The 24590-nt window shown below is 38.2% G+C and overlaps 1 protein-coding gene across 1 annotated transcript in view; it reads left to right on the top strand.

The window, feature by feature from the left end:
• The first annotated feature begins 4602 nt into the window (after positions 1 to 4602).
• The window catches only part of LOC113747417 (mucin-2-like), a 25514-nt gene continuing 5526 nt past the window's right edge, over positions 4603 to 24590 (top strand). Inside the window, exons 1-2 of the mRNA XM_027287189.1 lie at positions 4603 to 4666; positions 5812 to 6021. Coding sequence (XP_027142990.1) covers positions 4603 to 4666; positions 5812 to 6021 — 274 coding nt within the window. The remainder of the gene's footprint in view (positions 4667 to 5811; positions 6022 to 24590) is intronic.

Raw genomic sequence — 24590 nt, 5'->3', positions numbered from 1 at the left:
AGCATAAAAGGCATTTATATTAGCAAAGAAAAAAACTCAACAGCGCTCATTGTCTCCAGCTGCCTGACTCATTTTTTACTATTTTCCCCAGAGGAAGTCATAAGACTTCACAAACTGTCTCTTTATCGGCGCAGTTGGTGTTTATCAGAAACTTTTTGCCGCCATTTTCATTTATTTATGTGATACGGTAATTAAGTTTAGATGAGGAAAAACACTTTTGACACATACAAATTCTTTTGTACAAAACTATAAACTATATATAAAAAAAATGTATTTGACACANAATATAAACTATATATTAAAAAAAATGTATTTGACACATGAAAAAAGCGCTCTGAGCCAAGTGTTCATGTTTAAGATGGTGTTTAAAGACCCTGTATATTAGAATCTTATGTGAATTTGAACATAGGTTTTTTTGTGTGTGTGTGGTTTTGCACATTTGTGACTGTTTGTAGACAGATGAAGGCCTTCTCACTTGTTGTACTCCTGCCTGTACTAATGACCAGGGGCGAGCCAAGCTACACCTTAACCTACACCAACACAAAGAGGTTGGCAGTAGCCATTTTTTCATGATACAGGGTATAATTTTAGGCAGAAAAATGTAGGGTTAGAGTTACATAGCAGTTTTGTGGGTTTTTTGTTTACTCACCAGCTGACTTCTCCCCTATCTACACTGATATTTGACCCCAGTCTTCAGCCTGAACAGCATATCTATAGTTGTGTTTGAGCATGCCAAGGGGAGAGGCAAACACAAAATGAAAAACTCCCCAAAACCACTAAGTTGGATTATCCTTACGCTTCAAACTAGGTGCTCCAACGTAAACTTACTTCCTACAATCAAATGTGCAGATGTGACTGTATCCTAACGTTAGGACCACATTGCTACAGGCCTGTGTGTGATAAAGAAACACTCCTGTGTGCTGTAAAGTTGCTCCTGTGCATTTGAATGTAGAAAAGTGCCTCATAACGGATGTGTAATGTGCATATTAAGCCACAAAATTGCATTACAGGGTAGTTTTCTGCTGCCTTAAAGGGTGGAAAGAAAAGAGACTCAAGGACAGCTTTAAAAATCACCTGAACTTAGAAAACTGGGAAATGATATTAAAAGAAAATCCTGATTTTAAAAGATCGGACAAGTTTGAACGGAGGTTGCTGTTGATGTTAGAAGCCTTTCATGACAAGACTTACTTACTGAACAAGACTTTTTTTCCCATTGTTCCCAATATTTCACTATTACCTTAAACATCGCCTGCCACAGTCGTCTTCCCTAATAACTATGAGCACCTCAAAAACATTCCCCCCAAATAGTCTGGTTGCTAGCTTCAGCTGAGAGGTTTTTAATGTTCTCATTACATTCACTGAAATCCAAAGAAAACAACAACTGAGCCCTTCTTCATCCTTGATTGGCCTGGCTGATCGTTTCGGACTTTCCATAATGCCCGTTCCACAACATAGTCTCTGAATTTGGAAGGAAATTAATATTTCTAAAACTTGTGACGGGCCGCTTGACTCGGCTCCATGTCGACGACAGGCCATTCATCACAGAGTTAAGTGTCAGCATTAAATTATCCTTGCTATTATGACAGCAACATTACTCATCAGGATTAGGGCTAGCCAAACAGAGGCTCCTCAGCTGCAGCCATCTCCTGCTCCCTATCGATCGCTGTTCCCTCCATTACCAACACAGAGGCTATCTGCATGACACCGGCACACCGCGCATGTTGATGATGCTCTTGTCTGCTACCAGGATGCTTGTATCATGAGGCGGAGAGAGGGAGAGAGAAGGAGGGAGCAAAACACGAGAGAAAAGAGGAGATAAAGAGAGACTGTACGCAGAGACTCTCCAGAGAGTGAAGGTATAATGAAGTGCTGGATAGGTTTAATACCAACAACAGAAGGGGCCACTGCCATAGTCAAGTGCTGTTAATATCTCCTCCATTCCTTAAGCAAATCAAGTTATCTGGCACTGCCTGTGTTTCGATAAGGACTGGATGAGGTCCGTCGAGAACAGCTTGATTTAGATGTTCAAAGTGAATATCCAGATAGCTCAAACACATACTCTGTATGATCTGAATCTACTTGTATGTCTGCTTGTTTTTTTACTCGGCGGAGCGTGCACTCAAGACTGAAGAAGGGAGATAAAACTGCAGTGGTGTCTGCATAAATCCCTCATTTCTATGCCCTTGCCTCCAACGCCTCAAACGTGCCACAAGACATTACTTAAATAATGCCTGAAGGTGCAAACGCCACTGACGGTGTCCCCCTCCGTTCAATTTGAAACGCATCAAATCCTCTCTAATTCCACATTTCAGGCTTTTAAATTGCCCTGTGCTCTGAAACGTAACCAAAGGCTTCAACTTTGTTTCAAGACTTTTTCCTTTTTATTTTCTATTAATGTCAACTTTGTGTTACTCTGAAAGGATGAGATAAGGGAGGGAATAAGGCCATTTTCTTTTTGTTGTAAGTGTCCTCTGCGCGGTCACACCAGAGTGTCCAAGGAGATAGCAGACTGGAGGATTTTCAATGTAGGCCAATTTTAGGAAGTGAAAGCCGACCTCTTCAGGGACTTCCACATGGCATGTGTCCCTCAAACAGAGGAATCTCTCAGGACATTGTTCTTTAGGTGGACCAACTGTGGACCACATGGACAGTACAACAATCTGTCTCCTCTTAGAATCAGCAATTGAACAGACCACCACCTGATCTGACTTAATGACTTTATAACCATATAACCCAAATTAATTCCACAATGTTTGTTATATATCACAGCTTAAAAGTGACCAACTTGCACCTTTACTTGTTCAAATGTGCATCTATTTATTGAAAAATAAACCCAAAGTAAAATATTTGTGTTTATTTTGATCATTTTCAGCACTTGATATGATTAGAAATAGCTAAAAACAAGCCTACATTCAGATAAAGTATCAAAATAATTTCAACTCAAGGTTCACTCACCAGTTCTGGTCTTGGTCACAGAATAATCATTATGTGAAGTACACTAAGTAGAACAGAGATTTTCTTTTGTTGTTTTTATTTTCTTGTTTCTGGGTTGTAGTTTTCAGTGGTATTCAGATGTTAAGTAACTGGAGCAATACATAGGTTTCAGCAGACTTAAAGTATCAAATATAAAATACCTCATTACTCAGAAAAGTTGCTAATGTGAGTGTTAAATTATTATATATCATATTATGGTATGACCATATCTGAAGTATTAATGTGGACGTAGCACTTTAGTGTTTAGCACTTTATTTGATCGAGATGGAGCTAATTTTAAGATCAAAAAATGTATTTTTACTTGAGGGTTTCATTTATAACAGTTGTCATATTTGCATAAAATCATAATCTACAAAGTACAGTACAATGACTATAGCTGTCATGTAAAAAGGTACAATATTTCCCTCTGAATAGTAGTAAAGTACAAGTACTCAAATGTCTTATTAGTATAATATCTGAGTGAATGTACTTTCCACAACTGCCAAGTAGTGCACCTTATTTGATGACAATAAAGTAATACAAGATCAAAAAGCTAAACAGAAATAGTTGCAGACACTTTTCAGAATGAAGAAGTCAAGGAAAAACATACATTTCATATCTTACAGTATGCCGTATATTGGTCCATGGCACTATATGTATGTCACCCATGTCACTGTACCTAGAATGAAATCAAACTGGATATTTTAGTCTTTTATACTGAACAAAGTAACACATAATTGCAGTTAATACCAAACAATTTAAACTTCATAACTAAAACATAAGAAACACAAAAAAGTTCACAATTAATAACTTACCAGTCAACCTGTATCCACCAAACTGCCTGAGAAAGGTCTGAACATGACACATGTCACACACACTCAAAGCATTTTAGTCACAGAGTTCATCTGAAAAAAACAAAAAAAAAACATTTGCATTGTTCTGTTTCTGAAACTGTGACCATCCCTCTGTTCCAAACACATTTTTATTCTAAAATTCACAGAAGGATGAAACATCAAACTACACAAACTGTGTCTCAAACTTTTAAACTTTCATTTATTGATTTAATATAAACAGAGTGTGAATCAATCACAGCTTCTTTTGAATTTTTATCTCCAGCAGTCTGACATGTATTGAAGTCTGTGTGACTAGAGACACTGAGAAAAGATGTTATGTATCATGACATGAAAAAAAACTGGGACGATCTAACTCAGGTCTGCATGGGTCAATGTATAGATCCAGTGGTCTACAGCTCTCAGATCAGATAAGTTTCAGTCAGCTGAACACTTACTCTAAGCTGTTTTGAAAGGATGCAAACAGAAAGACAGAGAGACTCTACACCATCTGAAAGTGTGATTGGATACATACGTCATTGCATCACTGAATTATTAATTTGCAATTATAGGTGACTCACTTTTCTGACGTTGATTTTTCTCTTAACACAAATCCACAAAAAGCAGCCTGAAATAGTTGCAAAGAGAGCCACTTTTCAAGATGAAGAAGTCAAGGAATGCAGAGAAACCTCAGTCTTTGTTTCCCTACCTTTAGTTCGTCTTATCGCTCTATTACAAATCTCCCCGCTTGGACCAACGTCATTTTTCTCCCATGTAGCTATCAAATGCCCCTGCCCCCATGTGTATCGACCACCCTCCTCCCGGAGATCAATGCTGGGCCTACGGAGGCTGGAACAAAAACTGTAATTACTCACAAAGCTACAAATTCCTTGGCGATAACAGCTTATTTCATTCATTATTGCAAGGAAGAAAAATGCACACATATACACACACACACACTTCAAAAAGTAGCAAGGGATAATCATGCAGAGCTTATTTATTTATCCAAACCTCAAAAGTCAGTCTGAGAGTTGGGGTTAGGGGTAGAAAGGAAACTTATATTTATGTTAACATCATGCAAGAGCAAAATGAATTTATGATACATGCTGTCATTACGTATAAAAACGTTATCTGTACATTTAATAATGAATTTGGCAAATTTGGGCTTCAGTTCATCTTATCTTCATCATCCATATGATGGAGGAAAAAAATCAATTTTGAACCACAACTGGAAAAGATGAATTATTTTCCACCATGAGAAATAAGGTGAGCAATAAAACCTCTCATGATACAAAAGGGTGAGAAAGGATAACAAACAAGTGGGCGAGATTTGCTGCCTTTCAGCAACCCTCTTAAGTGGTAATGGGATAACCCTGGACACGTCAAGAGCCTATCAAACTGCCCCTCACATTCGACCCCTGGGTGAGACAGGAAGGGCCTGCTTTGTTTGTAGCAATTGGGTCCTGTGTGCAGGGCCGTAATGAAGTGACCTGAAATAATGGAAAGCCCTGGGCCCCGCGCCGATGATTTTTGCTGGGATAAGAGCAGGGATCCTGATTCGGAGTCACAGTTCATTTCATTTTTCGCCTCTGATGAGATCTCCTCCGTTATCTGATAAAATTGAACAGCCATTACCGGCAGGGGCTCAGGCCGGCCAAGCGGTAAAGCGCTGCCGACTGCTCCTAACAGAAATCCTATACACTCCACTTTGTCAGCAGTTTTGAATTCATCGTTTGCTGGGGGTTCAGCCAGATGATAGGAATAATCTTGGCCCAACCAAGATTGACACTTCATTTCAGAAATCAATATTTACAATTTACTTCTTTCAAAGTTCATTCTGGGAGAAGATTCCATATTATCCTTTCTAAATAAGCTGATCATATCTCTCTCTAGTCCTGAAATGGGTTTCCCCAAAATGTGAATTTTTTGGTTTAGAAAAAAAAATCAATGTCGCCATTGTGGGCTTTAATCTGCCCTTTGATGACAGTAAATCTTTTTCTTTTTATAGGCAAACGGCTGTGGGCAGCTGACACCATTTCCTCCCAGAACAAAGCCCCTCGCCCCGTGTGGACGCTGGTAGATACATGGAGCCCTAATGTGGCTGGACACGCCACCGACGGGCCATTAATCAGACACTGTGACAGCCACTTCTTCCCAATCCAGCTTCGACTTCAGCCCTTAGACAAGCCCACTCAACTCCTCACCCACAGGAGGCCACGTAGGGAGCAAAGAGACAGAGGGAGAAGAGGATTGAATGGGCATTGGGAAGGCAGGATATAAAGGGATGAGGAGGGATGCTACAAAGCCAAGGTATAAAGGGACTCAGGCATGATGGGTAGGACTTACAGATAAAAGATATGTATCAGAGAAGACATGGTGTGGAGATAAAATGTACTACCTTTGGGCAAGGGAGATTATTTCTAAAGATCATTATGGATAGATCATAAACTGATGTATAAGACACATGTAGCTACCTAATTTTGCATCATACCATGCTTCTGATCCATATTATAACAAGACTAAGGCCCATTGCATGCTTTTCACGCTATACTTTGACATTAATGACTGGCCCATTGGCGATACTCTCGACCAATCATCTCCTCTCTAGCTTTCTCCCCTAATGCACCAATATTCAGACAACCAACGTATTTACAAAGACAAGAAGAACAAGGAAGCAAGCAACACTGTGACTGTAAAAGTTTTAACCATCCCATGTGGCTTGCATTCGTATGTACTTGCTGTAGGTTTGTCCACAGCTTCTACCACTTTGTTGCAGATGGAGAGCAATGGCAACTCCTGCATGGACAAGAGCTCGGTCAGTGTGAGTTTGTTCCACTGACAGTATATAATTAGTGGACAGAGCCTATGGGTCTTTGAAGTGAAGCCAATGTAGAAGTGGCCTCAGTCTTCTTCCAGCATGATGTTTATTTTGTAAATTATGGTCTCTTTTGGAGTGAAACAGATGATAAAGCAGGGTATGCTTTAGGGTGTGGCTACCTTGTGACTGACAAGTCATTCTCAGTGAGTCTCTTCAGCGAAACCAGGCTCACGAAACTCAGGAAACTGTCAAACTAGGCAGTGCTGATCAAACATGAGTCTGTTGCTGCACACCCTGTTGCTCAGAAACATATTTTAGTGTATTGTGTAGCTCTAATATAACTCAGTATATCACTAGACAGACTGACATTTTTTTCCCTGCTTAAAAACAAAGTCTTCCTGCCTCAACAAAATAGCAACATCCATGATGCCAAATTTAAACGATTGCCCATAAACCAATGGTTGACGTTGTGGTAGGTATGTCACAATAATTGTTGCAGTCAGTCCGTACACGTCCACAAAGGAGATGGTGCACAAGGTTTCTGATGGGAGCATGCTGGGTGGAGTTTAGGGTGCTCCAGCTAGAGGCATTTGTCAGGCTGTACTTAGGCACAGCCGTGCTTTGAGCTGAATTCTGTCAGTATATGCTGAAAATGAACACACTAATATACTGTCGTTTAGCAGGTAGATTGTTTACATTCTTAGTTAAGCGTTTTAGCTTGCTAGTTGTAAACACAGATGATCACAGCTAAGGCTGATGGGAATATCATTTTAAAGGTATTTTCTAATAGCTCCAAGGATTAAAGCTAGTATGAAATTAATAGTGTCATGATAATGCCTGAGGAAAAGTCAGAGAATCACTAAAGTTACTAGAACTAATCCTGAGACAGACGTGAGTGTCTGTACCAAATTTCATGGCAGTTCATCCAGTTGTTGCTGATATGTTTCACTTGTGATGTGAAAAATGTTCTAAAGAAAAAGTCTAGAGATTACCAAAGTTCTAAGAATTTATTGTGTGGAAACCTTGAATGTCTGAACCAAATTATAGCAGTTCATCCATTAGTTGTAAAGACATTTCAGTAAAAGCCAAAAACTTGCTGGGGGCACAAATGAAAAAATCAGAGGATTTCCAAAGTCAGTAGCTTTCATCCTGTGCAGACTGATAAATGTCTGTAGAAACCTGGTCCAAGCAAGCTGACAGACACATGGCCATCTGATTAAGATCTGTGATTAGAACCAAAGCTTTTGATTTAACTTGTTAGGACATACTTTATAATGCAGAACTCTTAAAAGCCAATTTCAGAGTTACACAGCAGCTCAATGGTCTGTTGCATGGTGGGACAGGAGCAGTTACAGAGACAGGTCACCAAGGAGAAGAAAAGTCACTGGTTCAGCGAACCATTCTCGGCCTGTAACATTACACTTTTAAGATAAAGATGCAGCTAATGCCATTCTCACTAAAACCTGTCTTTGAAATCTCTCCCTCTACCTTCTGAATGTGGCTGTTCTGCAGTTACCTAAAGGTGTCAGAAATAAGTCAAGTGCCAAGCCACCAAGTGAAAATGCTGCATTTTGGAGCCCATTTCAAGACAACAACCAATGATCAAAACCCTTTTATTTGGAATTTCATTCCAAGTGCTCCCGCTCTCTGCGTTTGTTTGTTTCCAGGCCTGTGTGTCTTTGAGCCATAGAAAAGCGATAAGAACACACATTAACACAGATCATCACAAGTAAACCCTCAGAGGTACAACTTGATGCAGTTAAAGGAGAAATAACCAATCACAACTTTAGCTTCACTGAAAACCCTAACATGATTTGCAGCTAAGTTAGAGCCCAGTGAGCATGTGTGTTATCCAATTTTCATTGTTCTTTGGGATTGAAGTGATGTTCCAAATCATCTTATAGGCACAGCTAATGTGGTTTCAATTGATCACAGGTTTGAAGGAGAACCATTTTCTCATTGTCTGTCAGGTGCCCGAGGATAGAGCACAGAGCAAATGTATATATATCCCCAAAAACTGAATATGTGAGCATGAATATATACATTGGGCTTTTTCTAACTGAGCCTAGGTGATAACCACGTTTCTCTCATTTATAGCAAAGCCCCTCTTCCATAGCTATGTCTACTCCATTAAAACCCCACTTCACCATAAGCCCCAGTGGATAACATAAAATACTGCACTTCTCCCGTATTGACTGAGTAAAATGAAATAATCTATGATGCATGAACAAGCTCTAAATGAAATAATAATGTCCTTAGCGGTGAAAAACGGATTGATGGTACAGTAATTGAGCAGATTTATTTCCACCCGTTGGAGAGGAAGGCAGCGGTAGTCCGCTGAAAACTGCCCTGCTATTTTATTTAATCTCATATTGGAGGAATTATTGGCTGGTAATCTATTGTTAAACATCATTTAGGGTGATGGATTGAGAGCGTCAAGCTTTTCCCCACGTAATCAATTCATATCTCATTAGCACGTATTATTTATGATTCTCATAATGTCCCTGCAGGGACAGAGCTGGGGGAGAGCCTGCCCCACTGGAGACCTCAGCTGTGGCTAAAATGAAGTGTGACATACTGTAGCTTATGACCTAATAACTGCATATATAAAAATGCTTTTCTTTCCGTTATTGATTTGTTCCTGGCCATTATAGAAAAGAATAGAAAAGATTAAGGGTCATAGCGACCTGCCCCCCCCCTTTAGCACACCCAAGAAAAAGGACATTGAGAGAAAAGAAAAATAGAACACCTCTGTAGGGTGTGCGATATGTGTTTCCTGTATTACCAACACAGAATCATAAAATGTGTGATTGAGCTGGGTAGCGCACGCAGGAAGTAAACTCATTAGTATAACTGTCATGTAAATCCATGCATGGGATGACTTACTACACAGTGAAAGGTCATATTTTCACCGAAAGGAAACTTTCGCAGAGAAAATAAAACACAGCCAGTTGAATGTGCTGGTAATATTCTTTTACCTAATGTTTAAAACATTAAAAACAAGAAAACTAATCATGGAAATATAAAAAAAAAGTAATTGATCTTACTTGCTTATTCCTCTGTGTTATAGAGCTTGTCAATGAGCCATACTGGATGTCATTCTGTCACTCTCATTAACATAGGCACTGTAGTGGTCCTGGTATTATAAATACTCACCAATTGTGTATTAATCCACAGGTGAAAATATTCCCTGACAAATCTGTTGTTTGAGTAACATTTGCTAAAAACTACATTGCCCATCTCCTTTAGGAAATTACTGAGCCATTTTTAAAGATTAACGTCTTCAGCAGGAACAAATGAGCTTGAGAAGCGAGACAGAGAAGTACTGAGATATTGTTGGCTTCACCTTTTCATAGTATTTGTTGACATTTCAAATCATAGATTCTTATAGAGTTGAGATGTTTTTATCTGTTTGTGAGTTTCTGGAAAATTGCTCTCATAGTACTCCACTAAGTGAAGACAAAAAGTTCTCAAAAGGCCTCGGGAAAATGTGCTCTCTGCACAAAAAATTGGCAGGCTATCATCATACAAACACTGCCACAATACTTGTACTGATAAAGTGGAAAGATCCCTGATTAAAGGTGATGATACAGCCGGCGATGCATCATGGAAATATATTGCAAGAGAAACACAAAGAAATTAACCGTTTCTCTTAAATCACCCGACATAGATTATCATTTGTAAAATCTCTGCTTCCCACAATGAAAATTAGTGTGATGTTCTGACAAAGAAAAAAGGCAGAATGATTTTTCCCTAACAGGCTCGAGAGGTCTTAAGTCTGAGATCTGTGATCAATAACCTGGACAGGGGCATGCTGAGCTGCAGGAGCTTTCCTTCTGTTCACTGAGCCAGCACAGAAAAGGAAAAGTGTCATATTGTGATCTTTATCCAGTAATCGTCCTGACACACAGTCAAGTGATATATATGTCCGCTCGTTTGCTCCGGGGCTCCATGACTGTCCGCAGTGTGCAGCGGAGCTCTAACATCTCTGCTGAGCCCTGGTAGCACTTGGCAATAAAAAAAAAAAAAGCTCAGAACCAGAAGAGAATGAGAAAAAGCAATTATAGACAAGTTATGTTCAATTGGACATTGTTGCAACAAAACAGTCTAAGAATGGACGGATACTGGTAATAAGTTTCTGGATCAGTCGATGTTTATTTTCAGCAACCACGCAAAACAAGCTGTTCGGCTAAGTAGATGCACCACCTGTTCCAAAGTAACACTCCATGGTTTGGAGAAGAGCCTCTAGACTTACATACAGCTGGTTCACACAGTAGCACTCTTTTACTCTGATGAAGACACGCTGTCCATTGAGATCTTAATTACTGCTCTTTATTAAAATGTTCAACCTTTGTTTTACAATCCAGTGTAGCAGACCTGCGGTGTTTTCTTTTACTATGAAGCTAAGACTACTAAGGCTGAAAATGTAAAATAAAATATCAGGGACTGTAGCTCTCCGTGACACAGCATGAACCCAAGAACCCAAAATCAGGCAACACAGGCATCTACATTGGCTGCCAGATTATTATGTATTATCTGCAATAAAAAACACATAAGCTGTGAGGAAACTACTACACTACTACTACTGTGCACATGAGTGACAGGTGTCTTTGTTCCAGACTAAGTGATACATGGCTACTAAAAGTGAGTCCAAGCAAAACCTCATGCACACTGATGTTGACGGTATTTATTCCACGTCTGGACTTCTTGAGCATATCCCAGTTTGCACAGTTGGCAAAAGGCTGGAAAACAATCTACACAAACACTCACTGACATCTGCGGACCAAGAATGTGCCAAATATGATATTCCAAAAGAGATGAAGAAAGATGCCTAAACTAAGGATCGTGTTGCACAGAGGTGCAAACAAATAAGGCAGGATGGCACCCCTTATTACAAGAAAACATCCTACTAACTCACTTTTAGTTCTGCCCAAGCCACTTTTATTCAAACAGGCTGAACTGTGCAAAGATACCTCTGGGAGATGATTCACTGTCAGTGCATCTTATGATGAGCAGTTCAGTATTGAACGATTTTGTACTTTATTTGTGCAGTATAGCTTTACTGTCTAAGTGATGCATACTGCGGTAGCTAAGCAAATAGTTATCACCTCAGATTTACAATTGTCATTCCATACTTGCTGTGCAACCACTAGCACAATCTTTAAACTGATGTAGGAAAGAAGTCATAACTGGGACGAACCAATTATTAGTGTATTAATATTTGTGAACCAATATACACCCGGGCCAATAAAACTGAAAATAAACCAGTAACTGCTGGCAACTCACATAAAGATGATGCAGAACATAATGTCAAGTGTTTTTATGATCACAGGAAAACCTAGGTTGTTAACACTGAACTTAGGTCCAGGTTGTGGATAAGATATGGGGATCTGACAGAGCTGAGTATGAAAGCACTGGGCAAAATGCAAATGGGCACTGCGTAATGTTGAATTTTTAGGACATCGCCAGTGCAGCAGACAGGTTTGCCAACTCAAGCGAACTCATTATAATTGTAAAAAGAAAAAAAGATTCAAAACAAAACAAAACAAAACACTGAGTCTTTTTTTTTTAATCTCTTGATTCAGTCACAGTCATCAGGGTTTAGCACTCAAGTCAAGGTGGCCATAGCACTGCCTTTCAAAATAATGTGAAGGGACATGTGTACCTGACAGCTGAGTGTTCTGAAAATAAACAAATCCCTGCCAAAAAAACATGTTTGTCAAAAGACTTTCTGAGATAAATGCAACATATTCCACAGATGAAAGCATTAACTCCATTTGGTAATTAACACATCCAAATTAAAATCTGAACACTTAGGCTTGACTTAACCTCCACTTTAGAGAGGCCTAATGAATCTATCAACACCAGGAATATTACACACAGTTTCTGTCAACAATCAGGCCTTAAAGAATATGAAAACATGTGAACAAAAGGCACTTTCCACTTGAAAGTGGAAGAGTGAGTTGGTAATTTGGCGTAGCAACAGAGCGGCATTGAAAGTCTACTTTCATGCCACGTTTGCTTCTAAGTCCTATCAGCTTCTCAACACTACAAACTATGAGGATATGTCAATGGTGCCAAACACCTTGTATTATTTTACACACAAAGCTCATCTACATACTATTGACCGAAGCCCACTGGGCTAGAAAGCAGCTTTTTGTCTTAATCAGACACTGGTTGAACCCAGCCATTTACGCATGCTCTAACTCTGATGGATAAATTATAATTCATACATACTGCTCGTGCTGAGCTAAATACATCGGTAAAAGTAGTTCAGAATAGCCAATAATTTACACAAATATTCACTCATTCATTACACCAGGTATCCAGGTTTAGAGGGATGCGAGTGACTGTGGATGTGTCGGTGATGTAGGTGTCATTAACACCTTTTCTTATACAAACCTGACATCTACTGGGCAACTAGAGTACACTTGGATATACAATGCAAAGAGCATGAAAAATAAGTTCTACACCAAATACAGTTAAATTACGTTGATACACAGTATGTCAGATCTTAGTTTGTTGTTGCATATATTGAGAGTGTGTTACTGTATTAATGTTAATATGTAAGCTGTAAAGACCTTTACAAAGTCATCTACTGTCCATGCTTTGTTTAGATTTCAATACTTTTATATTCTTAGATTTGTCTAAATAGATGTTGTATGGTAAACTGTCATATTGTGTAAGTCTTTGTTGCGTTTCACATGCTCTAGCATTCAAGAGGCATCTGCTAAGTTATTCATAAAGCCCCATTACTCCTTATGCATTTTTAATTGGCCAGACATAGCCTTTATGTCATGATATGGAGGCTTGCAATGAATATTTACTGTCCAATTATTAATGGCCGGGATGATTAATAATAACCTGAAAGGGTGGCACAATAAATTCCACCACACTATTCATTCTCAGGATAAAGTTCTAATATAAATTGATAGATAGATTTAGTAATCATGTACACTGAGTATTCATTTCATCATCGAGCTTTCTTTATTCTTTAAACCTTCCTTTAATTCAGCAAATATTTATATCGTTCAAACTGCTGTAGAGGAATCAGTTTGGTCTGCACTAAAAAGATCAAGTGACTCTGCATAAGGTCTCACTCCATTTGTCCCTCATTGGTTGCTGAGTAGAATATCATTGATTTTTTTTTTCTTCCTGACCATATGTCCTTACCTTGAATGTCAGAGATGTTCATCACCCCTTTTTTTTTCCAATATTTGCTCACCATCGTGCCGTCCCATCACTCACACGGACTTCCAGTGTATTTAAAAATGCACCTTCAGCAACTCCTTGATGGCCTCAGTGACTGCAAGCTTTTACTTTTAAGAAAGATGTGTGGAAAAAAAAAAGGCATTTGCAAAATTCTAGTATCAAAACTGCGTCCTGGTTTAATCTTTAATTCACTTTATCCTGCTGTATTCAGCAAAGTTTGGTGAATTAAACATTATGCAAGAAAGAAGAGAGAGAAAAAACACCCTGACAGTCTCTCACTTATGGTGACACACATTGACACACAACCATACACACACACGACATACACCATCACCATCCATCTTACTAGAGCTGTCTACTGTCCACGTCTAGCATTTCTTTAATCACATTTACAGCTGTTATACCTGACTGGTGTGGTGACATCAGACAAGTGATACGATGGTGAGACTGGACAGGAGGGGAAATGTTTGCAGCCATGTACTGAGGACAGCAAAACACTTGCTCACACACACTCACTTCCAATAAATCATATTAAAATCTATCAAATGTTTAATAAAGTCAGTGTCGCTAATTGCATACGTTTAATGCCAAGAGAAATAAAAAGTGGAAAACAAAATCTTTTATTGAAGATGTTTCAGGATGTATGTATGGAATCCTGATCTCCTTAATTGAAGGGAGGTATCGATATCAATCCCTTTATTTCATGGACACCATTTTTGACTGAGTTTTGGCGATTGAATTTCTAGATGGATGTCCTCTATTCTACAAGACACCTGTCTCTTATCTCCCTCTTATCTACGAGGATCGAAGACTCTTGAATTACCTATCCATACAATGTCATCTGTTTGTCCCCCAAGTCGGTGTAACCCGACCTTGAAATCAGAGCCACCTAAAATAAATAAATGAAACCCTAATCAAAAATGCTACTCTCCTTTGGACGGGTGTCAAAAAGGAAGGATGATCCGTCCTGATTTGATTTTGTTTCCAAACCACATGATGCATTCGGACAATTAAAATTTCAGCAAGTCATTCGCTGATAGCCCTGTGAGTGAGTGCCGCTGGGCCGGGTCTTGGGTTTAGGATTTCTTGCGGTTCTGCCGACACTCTGAGGGCAGGTTATTTATTTTGGCCCGCTGCCATGTCTGAGTAAAACCATGTTTCTCTGAGTGTGTGTCTGGAGTCACAGAGCAAGGTCAAAAGTGTTCAAAGAGCAGTGAAAAGACCCACCTCACTTCATCAGAGAATAAGCTGCTGTACAGCGAGTGCTTCAGTTAAAAATTACCTGACAGTCTATTGCATTGTAGTTACTGTACATAGAAATGAACATTAATGTCAGATAAAAGCACAATAATGCCAAAATACATTCATGTCAATATATTTGACATGAATGCATTTTGATCAATATGTAGAATACTTTTCATACAATAGTTTAGGTTGCATTATAAGTTCATAAAACTTCCCAATACTAGCAGCAAAATCATAAGAAATGGATTTTGGTCATATTCAAAAAAGTTGAAGCATTTGAATGTAATTAGTACGTTTACATTCAACATTTGAGCTACTTAACTCATTAGTTCAGTTTAATGCTGCTTTATAATTCGACTTCACATTTCACAGGACTATTGTACTCTTTACATTGCTGCATTTATCTGACAGCTTTAGTTAAATATAAAGATTCATTTTTCATATAAAACACATGATGAGCTTATTAAATGTGATGATTCAATTTTAAAAATAATTAAAATTAGCTTCACCTCAACCAACTACAACAGTAAAATCCTGCTCACACATTGATGAAGCAGTATTATTGATCCAGTGATATAATACATAACATGTTTTCAGTATCAGTAGGTTTAACTTACTAAACTAAAGTACATGCATGCAATACTTATGCACAATTTTCATTGGAGGTATTTTACTTTGTGGAGTATTTTCCCAGTGTAAATGAGCTGAATACTTTCTCCAGCACTGAATTCAAGGAAAACCTTATACTAATTTGGTTTCACCCGTTAAATGTGGTGGTAAAAACTAATCCAGTTGCTTGGAGGGTGTGTTGAAAAATGGTGTTAGATTACCGATTCTGTGTTTTGTCACTATTCTTTTATTTACTGGTATATTCTGGTGTTTTGTATCATTTATAGCTGTCCCATAACTTTAATCATTTCTGAAAATATGCTTAATATAGATGGTAATGGTGAGTTTTTAAAAAATTGAAGAATACAGTATATATCATATACATAGATCACATAGAAAGGTCATTGATGGTCTATACAATAACCGTCGGCTTAAAGTGGATTTAAGGTAATTGCATTTCAGAATTATTTTTGTGATTTTACAGTTTGAATGTGCATTGAAACTAAACAAATAAGCTCTGTTTGTTTGTTGCTTTTCATGGTGAGTGTGATTGCTCATAAATTAAATGGCAAATCCACTTTGTTAATAGTTAGATTAGACGTCTTTCCCATTTAAAGCTAGTGTTAACCATGTGGCATTAGAGAAGGAAGTTTTCCGTCAAACTGAACAAAAGCAGACTTAAGCGCGCTTGTCGACCCGTGTGTGTTCCAGTGTCCCCAGTGTGTGGATGCATTCGCACAAAGACGCCGGTGTGCACCCACTTGTGGAATGTTTCGCAGTCAGTGTGGCATGGCGCTGAGGAGATAAAAGAAAATTAAACTGAATGTGATTAAGATGAAGTCATCAAGTATAATCTGCTGCTGCAAAAGCAAAGCTGCAGGGGCTTGTGATAGGGGATACTTCTGTGTTGGGGCAATGGACGAGCAGATATGGGTGTGCAGCAGTCCGTGACACCCTTTTACCCAGAGGGCTTGGTCCACAATGAGAGTGACAGCAGTGATGATGTCATCAAAATGGGCCCTGGCATGATGTGCTTGAGAGCGATGCTCGGCTATGGGGGAATTGTCAATTTAGTAAGCAGTGAAGCATGGCAACTCCACTACGGGCAGTGCATAATTCCCAGCAAAACAGGGAAAGGTCATGTCTTTTTTTTTAAAAGTATATGGCTTCACCATAAATAATGAAACACAAATGGCGTTCTATACCTCCTGGCTGGCTATGCAGGGCTATTTTTGTTTTTCTTATTACACTCCATTGGGTTTTTTCCTCATTGAATTTTAATCACGGAGAAATAAAGACTACTCTTCAAAAACAAGTCAACAGGAAATAACTAAATGAGCACTCCTCGAGGATTAAAAACAGTCTGGGAACTTTCTTTATAGGTTTTGCATTATTGTCTGATTGTCTGAGTAGAAGTTGTGACAGTATGTGTTTTTACCGAGGCTTGAAGAAACTATATTTCTTTGTGCTCATTTCCCCAGTGCTTTTTATTTTCCCAAGGTGAAAGTGAATGGAAATTACACAATTCATCAAGACATGTTTTTCTCTTGGCAGTAGAAATACTTAAAAAAAAAAAGGTCTGGGATACACTTTAGAAAGTAGTTGATCAAACATAAAGAAAACACAAACTGAGTCAACAAACAGGTAGACAGATACACTGAATAGATTTACAGGCAATTAAACCAACAGACAGACAAATGTAAAAAAATTAATTATTGAATGAATAAATACACGTAGAAAAACATATTAAGCCCAATAAAGTGTATGTTCTTAGTCTTTTCACCATCAACTCAGAATACTCCATCAATAATGCACTGCGTGTATAGTACTGTACATATAATGTAAATTCTTCAGTATGGTCTTAATGACATGTTGTAGTTTATGCTTATGCAAGCGTTCAATGTTCCATCAAGTCACAATGCTGCCATCAAGTGAAAAACTGTAAACATTACAGCTGTTCCCTAAATTCATTTGCAGACCTTGTGTGTTTTTATATTACTTACCCTGCTGTCATTTGTATTGTTTTTTATTTGTTTGTTTGTTCCATTGTAGTTTGAAATTTTCATAGTGTTTTATATTTCATTTTCCAAATATACATTTCCATGTAGTGGGTATGAAGTTAATTATGAATTGCTGCTTAACAAGACTCTTATTGATTTACAGTGATGTGAGCGGTCCTGTGAAAAGTCAGAAAAGTCCATTACATTACATCAAGTCAACAAAGACAGATTAGACATTGCCACAGAGAAGTGTTTGATATTCTCTACTCTCACAAAGGATAAAGCCAGGTTTAAAATTGGTGTGAATTAAGGTAGAGGGAGAGATAGCAGAGAAGTCAGGGAAACGATTGAGAATGAAGTCTCCAACTTGTAATAATCTAAAGGATTGTGGTTTAACAGACACAGTCCTGCAGTCCTCCCAGGATCTGAAAGCCCTGTTAGTAATAGAAGGAAGGTTAGAGTGCACAGGGGATAAAAGAGGAACTGCCTCGAGGAAGTACAACCATATCCAGTGTAACCATATTCACTGTGCTGTCAGTATATAAGCAAATTAGCATCAAATACAAAGCACAGCTGAGGCTGATGGGATTGTCACTATAGTTGCAGGTATTTGATCATAAACCAATATATCATAGAAAATGATGGTGCTAGATGAAAAGTACACCAGGTCAAAGTTTTTACAATCCTCCGTGGACCATGCATGTGTGTGCCACATCTCACAGCAATAGGTCAGTTGTATGCTGTTGAGTGTCTGAATTTTATGAAAATCATATACATTAAAGATTTAGGGGGTTCTATTTACAGATTAGGATCAGAAATTAAATATAATATGCAAATCTATGTTTTCATTGTTGTATAATCACCTGACATAATATGCAAATCTATGTTTTCATTGTTGTATAATCACCTGACAATAAGAACGAATATGTTTTATTACTTTAGAATGAGCCTTTTATGTGTCCTTTATTCACAGATGAGCCATAACATTATGACCGCCTGCCTAATATTGTGCAGGTCCCTTCTAGCTTTTGCAACCAAAACAGCCCTGACCCATAGAGGCATGAACTCCACTAGACCTCTGAAGGAGTGCTGTGGTATCTTCGCAGCAGATCCTTTGAGTCCTGTAAATTGCGAGGTGGGGCCTCCATGGATCAGGCTACTGTCCAGTGCATCCCACAGATGCTAAGTCAACACCTTGTCCAAGTCAACACCTTGAAGACGTGAATGGCAGGACCCAAAGTCTCCCAGCAGAACATTTAACTTCTTCTGGCACCTTACTGATCTTAAATCATAGTAGTGTATGTTAAACCACCTAGAACTGACCAACAAAATACAATCTTTAAATAGGGCCTTGCACGGTTTCAAGTTTGACAGCCATTGTGGTTTTTCCTTCATGCTAGAAAGGAGAGGGTGAGACGATGGGTTTGCAATCAACAACTACACCACTAGATGTCACTAAATCCTACACACTGGTCCTTTAAAGTGTTGCTTTTGTGTGCTTGTTTGTTTTGTTTGTGCCTGCACCTGCTGGTACTGTTTAATTCTCCATTACTAAGAGTCCCTTTGTGTCACACATGCAGAGAATTCATAAAAGTTTAAGTTAAGTTTAAAACTTTGCCACCTTGTGAAACCAGCATGAAACTTGTCCTGTTAAATAATTCCCTTCTCTGTGGCTTCCTGCTGGCAGTTTAAACAAAGGTTACATCAGATGTCAGTAAAATAGAGATTCACAGCCAAGTCTGGAGGCATTTGCTTGAGGGGCTCATCAAAATGGAAACAGGCATGTCCTTATTTACCCCTTTTACTCAACAGTGGTGTGTTTTGGTATGCCTGTCACGTCTTGCTGAATGAAAACATCTTACATGACATAGCTTGCCCACAGAATAAGACGGGTTTAACCTGCAGAGGTCACCAAAACACCGCTAATGAAATCCTTCTTCCTGCCTGCCACAGAGAAAGGGCCACTACATTGATGCGATTGCTCTCACGACAAGAAAAACATGGATATAGCTCTGTGATGCTGTCTAATCAAGTGATCTTTAAAACATCTCTTTGCAAAAATAAAGACTGCCTGTTGTTTTTTTCTCTCAGCATTTCGCTTTGTGAGCCATCAAATGCTGAATGACATAACTTTCTCTAGAGAATAAATCTGAAAGCATTTCATCTGATCTTTCAAATTGAACCAACTTCATTACTCAGGACTCAGGCATCTCGTTGCCTCATGTAACAACAAATATGCCCAAAATAAAGAAATGATGGTCAATCTAGTGTTTCCAAGAAGAAGTAAATACAGTTGTTGAATCAAGTTTTCATCAAGTCATAATTATTTTCAGATGAAGCACTTGCTCCTAGTAATTGATTTGGAGAAGCCATTCATGTATCATCAGCTGTGATGCTCTACACTTACCACACAGACACCTTAATCTCACCTTTAGTGGCTTCACAACACTGCAACACAACTATTGACTGAATGAAAAAAAAAAGATGCAGTATTCTTAACTCAGTGATGTTTTTCTTTAAAGCTCTGCCATCACATAGCCTTAGCCATGGCTCCTCTTGGTAATTCTATTTATGGGTTCTTTCATCTCCTGTCCTCACATCACTGTACTCAAGTAAAATGAGGTTTGCCTTGGCTTCTGTCTGTCGTTCAGTTGAAGAAGAAAATAAAAACTTCTTTGGCAGTAAACATCCACCCTTCATACATTTGATTCCAAGCACTTTAGATCAAATATTATCCGTTAAAAGTTCACTGCCACGTCACATAAACCAAAAGACAAGAGATCAATATGGTTTGCAGCACTGAATAGATGAAAAGATAAAAGAGTGTATTACCAGTATCTCCTCTTTCATTAGCTCTGTCTTCTGTCTGATTCTGGGGACTTAGTGATAAATAGAAGCTGTTGCTTTTATACTGCAAAGAGGCAGGAAAGTGCATTGCAGACTGACAATTAGACAGTCAACCTGATTAGACCTAATTTGACTCTGAACCAGATGTTGATCAGGTAAAGCTGCCCTGTCTCCATGACAACAAGCATCCACATAAAGAAGTCGGGTTTCGATTAAGAATGGACTAATTCTATTTAATGGTTTTAATGGAGCTGAAATGTGAGGAAAAACAGGGACACGGTTTGATGAAAGGTGTGAAAGAGTTGCATTAAGATTGGACTTTTTACTTGACTTTACTTGCAGATAGCTGATAGTCACAGAGGATTATAGACTATAGAACTACAGTAGATTGATCAGGACCAGGAGACTTGCCCTTTTGCATGACATTAAAGGTCCAGTGTGGGGATCTATTGGAAGGATATGAAAGAAATAAAGCATAATGGTCCTAAAAGTATCTTTTTATCAGCATATAATCACCTGCAAATAAGAATTATTGCTGATACCATCCACAAAATCCACCATGTTACACCTGCATATTTTGGCAATAGCCCAGAAGTGACAAACCAACACTGGCTGTGGAGAGAGCCTTTTCATTAGATGGTAGATTCTCCCCCATGCTTGCCAGGGCAAAGTCAGGTGAGGGGTATTCAGGTATTTGCAGTTTCTAACCTCACTAAAACAAAGGTACCACAAGGGGGCAGTGTTTTGGTGAGCATGGTCCCAATTTTGTTTGTTTGGCAAAAAGCTGTTTATCACTGATGTATGCAATGCAGGCTTCCATATGCTTAAACAAAAAATCAGCTTTGCAAAGGAAAACAATGCATTAAACATGACTGTTGGGCATCGAGGAAACAAAATGGATTTTGCTGAGAAAGACTGAATGTAAACATAAATGTGTTTGTTTACAAGAAAACGCCACAGGGCACCTTTAATTGTTCTACTAAGCTTCCTCATGATTAATCATGTCTGATTGTTGCATATAGTGAATAAAGATTTGTTTGTTGGGGACAGTATTTCAATGAGTCATCATGGAGGAATTCAAAATGAGTTTGATTAAAGAGTCCAGTATTTAATTTGCCTATAGCTATAGAGAGCTAGGCTAATTAAACACTAATTAAACACAATGCTGATGTTTAACAGGTATGTTTTGGATGTTCACCATATTAGTTTAGCTTGTTAGCATAATATATAAGTAAAATTGATGCTATTGATAATGTTTTGCAGATATTTGATCACAAATCAAAGCATTGGACGATTTTTTTTTTATCTGATTGACCTGAAGTCAGAAGATTATCAGTTATCACAGTTCATTATCTAATATATGTACAAAAATATGCTAATAGCATGTACATCTCAGAGCAGTACATGCCAATATCATGAACATTTGACATGTAGCTGATACTACTCCATCAATAAAATACGCAAGTGGCTTTGACTTACAAAAGTCAACCCATCGTACATCAAACCAACGGCTCATTGATTCTCCTTCACTGTCAAGCTTTATCACCTAAGAGCCATCCCCTAAAGTCAAAGAGGTTTAAAATATGAAGTCATCACAGATTTGCAGCTTGTTCAACTGTGTAATTAGTTCAAATTCAAGTTTGGAGAAAAAGTTTGATTTAACTGTTCAGTGATGATTTTTATTTACATCTTGGGTAGACACTGTATCCTATGACTCACCCCTCTTAAACACTCTAATTAACCGGTGATTGCAGCATTGCATTTAGTGAAGTGCTGAGGATCAAGGGTTGACCGGTGAAACAAAATTAGCAACAGAGACACAATGAATCTCCGGTGCATTTGTATTAATTCAGCCGTAGCTGTATTAAACTGTGGATGATGGATTTAAATATATCAGCTAATTGCAGTGGCACTGGCAGCTTCTCTCTCCAAGCTCATATGCCAAAATGTGTTTCCCCCACTTTTCAGTGGAATGCCTTCCATAAAACATGCTTTAGTGTCTTTGTGCAACCACTGTTAGCCTCTCTGGATTGTTAATACTGAACCTAATGTTTCAAATTATGAGGACATTTTTAAATACTCAATACAGCTACAACTTGTCAAATTTTACAATGCATTATATTACTGATATAACAATCTAATAATATATCACGACTATATCATTGTATTTATCATTTTATTATATGCTATATAGCAGTATTCTCTCCCTTTACCTATTAAAGTCCATTTCTCTTCATTCATTTCATATTAATGTATCAATACTGTATAATAACCAGACACAGTACAAACTCATATACCATATAACCATATACAAAATTGAAGCGCTGCTCAGAATATGACATTGATTTTGACATCAAATTTAATGCAAAATTACTATTTCCTACTAATGTGTGTGATTAAATATCATCTTATCAGATGATAAAGATAAAGATTCAAAGACAGTGCCGCAAGTTGAAAAATAAAATAATAATGTGCCCAGAAACTGTGGACGTAGCTTTATTTAGAGCATGTTGTTCCCCGTTATATGCCCACATATTACCTATAACGATGGTGTGAGACAGCTTCTCAAACCTCCAAATGTTTGGAAATGTCAGGGTACCAACCTGCTCTGCTATAGTATAAATTCTTATATACAGATATATGTGCATGCTGCCCGGAGGAACACAGACACATAGAGACTAGTTGTGTCTTAGTAAAAGTGAAATTTTCATAACTACAGGGGATTCGCATCCTTGCCCAGATTATAGACAAGGCTGCAGGATATAATTATTAGTTGGACCTCTTTCTTGTTTGTCAGTGTATTTGATGGATGCGCAGATATCAGATGTGTTGTTGTTTTCTCATTCTGATGTTTTGTCTGACATAACATGTGTCCCATGCCTGTCAAGCTATCCTGACAACCAGCAGAATGTCTTCAATTACCACTTGTCACTGACAAGAGACGCAGAAGAAAGCATCTCTGAACTACTGTCAAACAGCTGTCAGAATAAAAATATATTAAAAATACCAGCCTGAAAATCAAATAAAATCAAATCAAATAAAATAAAATTTTATTTGTATAGCCCAAAGTCACAAAGTACATTTGCCTCGGAGGGCTTTACAATCTGTACAGGGAGTGACACCCTCTGTCCTTAGTCCCTCGGTTCGAGTGAGGAAAAACTTGCCCACAAAAAACCTTTAACAGGGAAAAAATGTGGAAGAAACCTCAGGAAGAGCCACAGAGGAGGGATCCCTCTCCCAGGACGGACAGACGTGCAATGGATGTCACGTGTACAGAACAAATCAACACAAACATATTGTACAATTACACTGAATGATAAAATGACAATGAATTACAATGAATGATGAAATGACCACAGTAGCAGATGTGATAGCAATAATGACAGTGGTAATATGTGTAGTGGACGTCATGCAGGACCACAGCAGCAGCAAATTACTTTTTTTTTTTTTTGTCTAAATAACTATAAACTTGAAATGACATGTTCAGCAGAATTCATTATTTTAATCTTGGTCACTTGTTACAGTGGTCTTCAGTAGTTTGCAGTGTAATCCAGCCACTTAGCTTGAACATAATTTTAACATATTAGTCATCGATGTCATTGTGCTGTTGTTTATTGCACTGAAAATCAGCCACAGACTTTGTTAGAAAAATCTTTACCAAGGATAAAAGAGTCATTGGAGTGTTTACAATAAGTTTTACTTGCAACAAGGAGCCAATACATGCACACAAAAAGGGTACAGAATTGACTGCTGAGTTTCCTGAGCACTAAGTTTTTAAACAATTGGTTACATCCAAATATTTGGGTTGGCGATTTCATGTATCTATTTCACAGCATCTGTTACTTTCTCTTGTGCTCATTCTCACTGCATTTGATTGCATAAATAAGACGGTTGTGGACTTAATATGATGATTTTTGATCCATCTGGTCATTATCACACATATCCAGACATTTACATCTGAAAAACAGTATTTATATTCTCCATAATGTCCCCTGGACCTCCCTGGTCAATCAGATGACCTTTGACCCAAATCTGTGCCATGAACAGAACTTTGGA

The sequence above is a fragment of the Larimichthys crocea genome, chromosome XIII (assembly GCF_000972845.2).
Source record: "Larimichthys crocea isolate SSNF chromosome XIII, L_crocea_2.0, whole genome shotgun sequence".
NCBI classification, from domain to species: Eukaryota; Metazoa; Chordata; class Actinopteri; family Sciaenidae; genus Larimichthys; species Larimichthys crocea.
The sequence above is the reverse complement of the archived record's forward strand: the minus strand, read 5'-3'. Positions and strand labels throughout refer to the sequence as shown.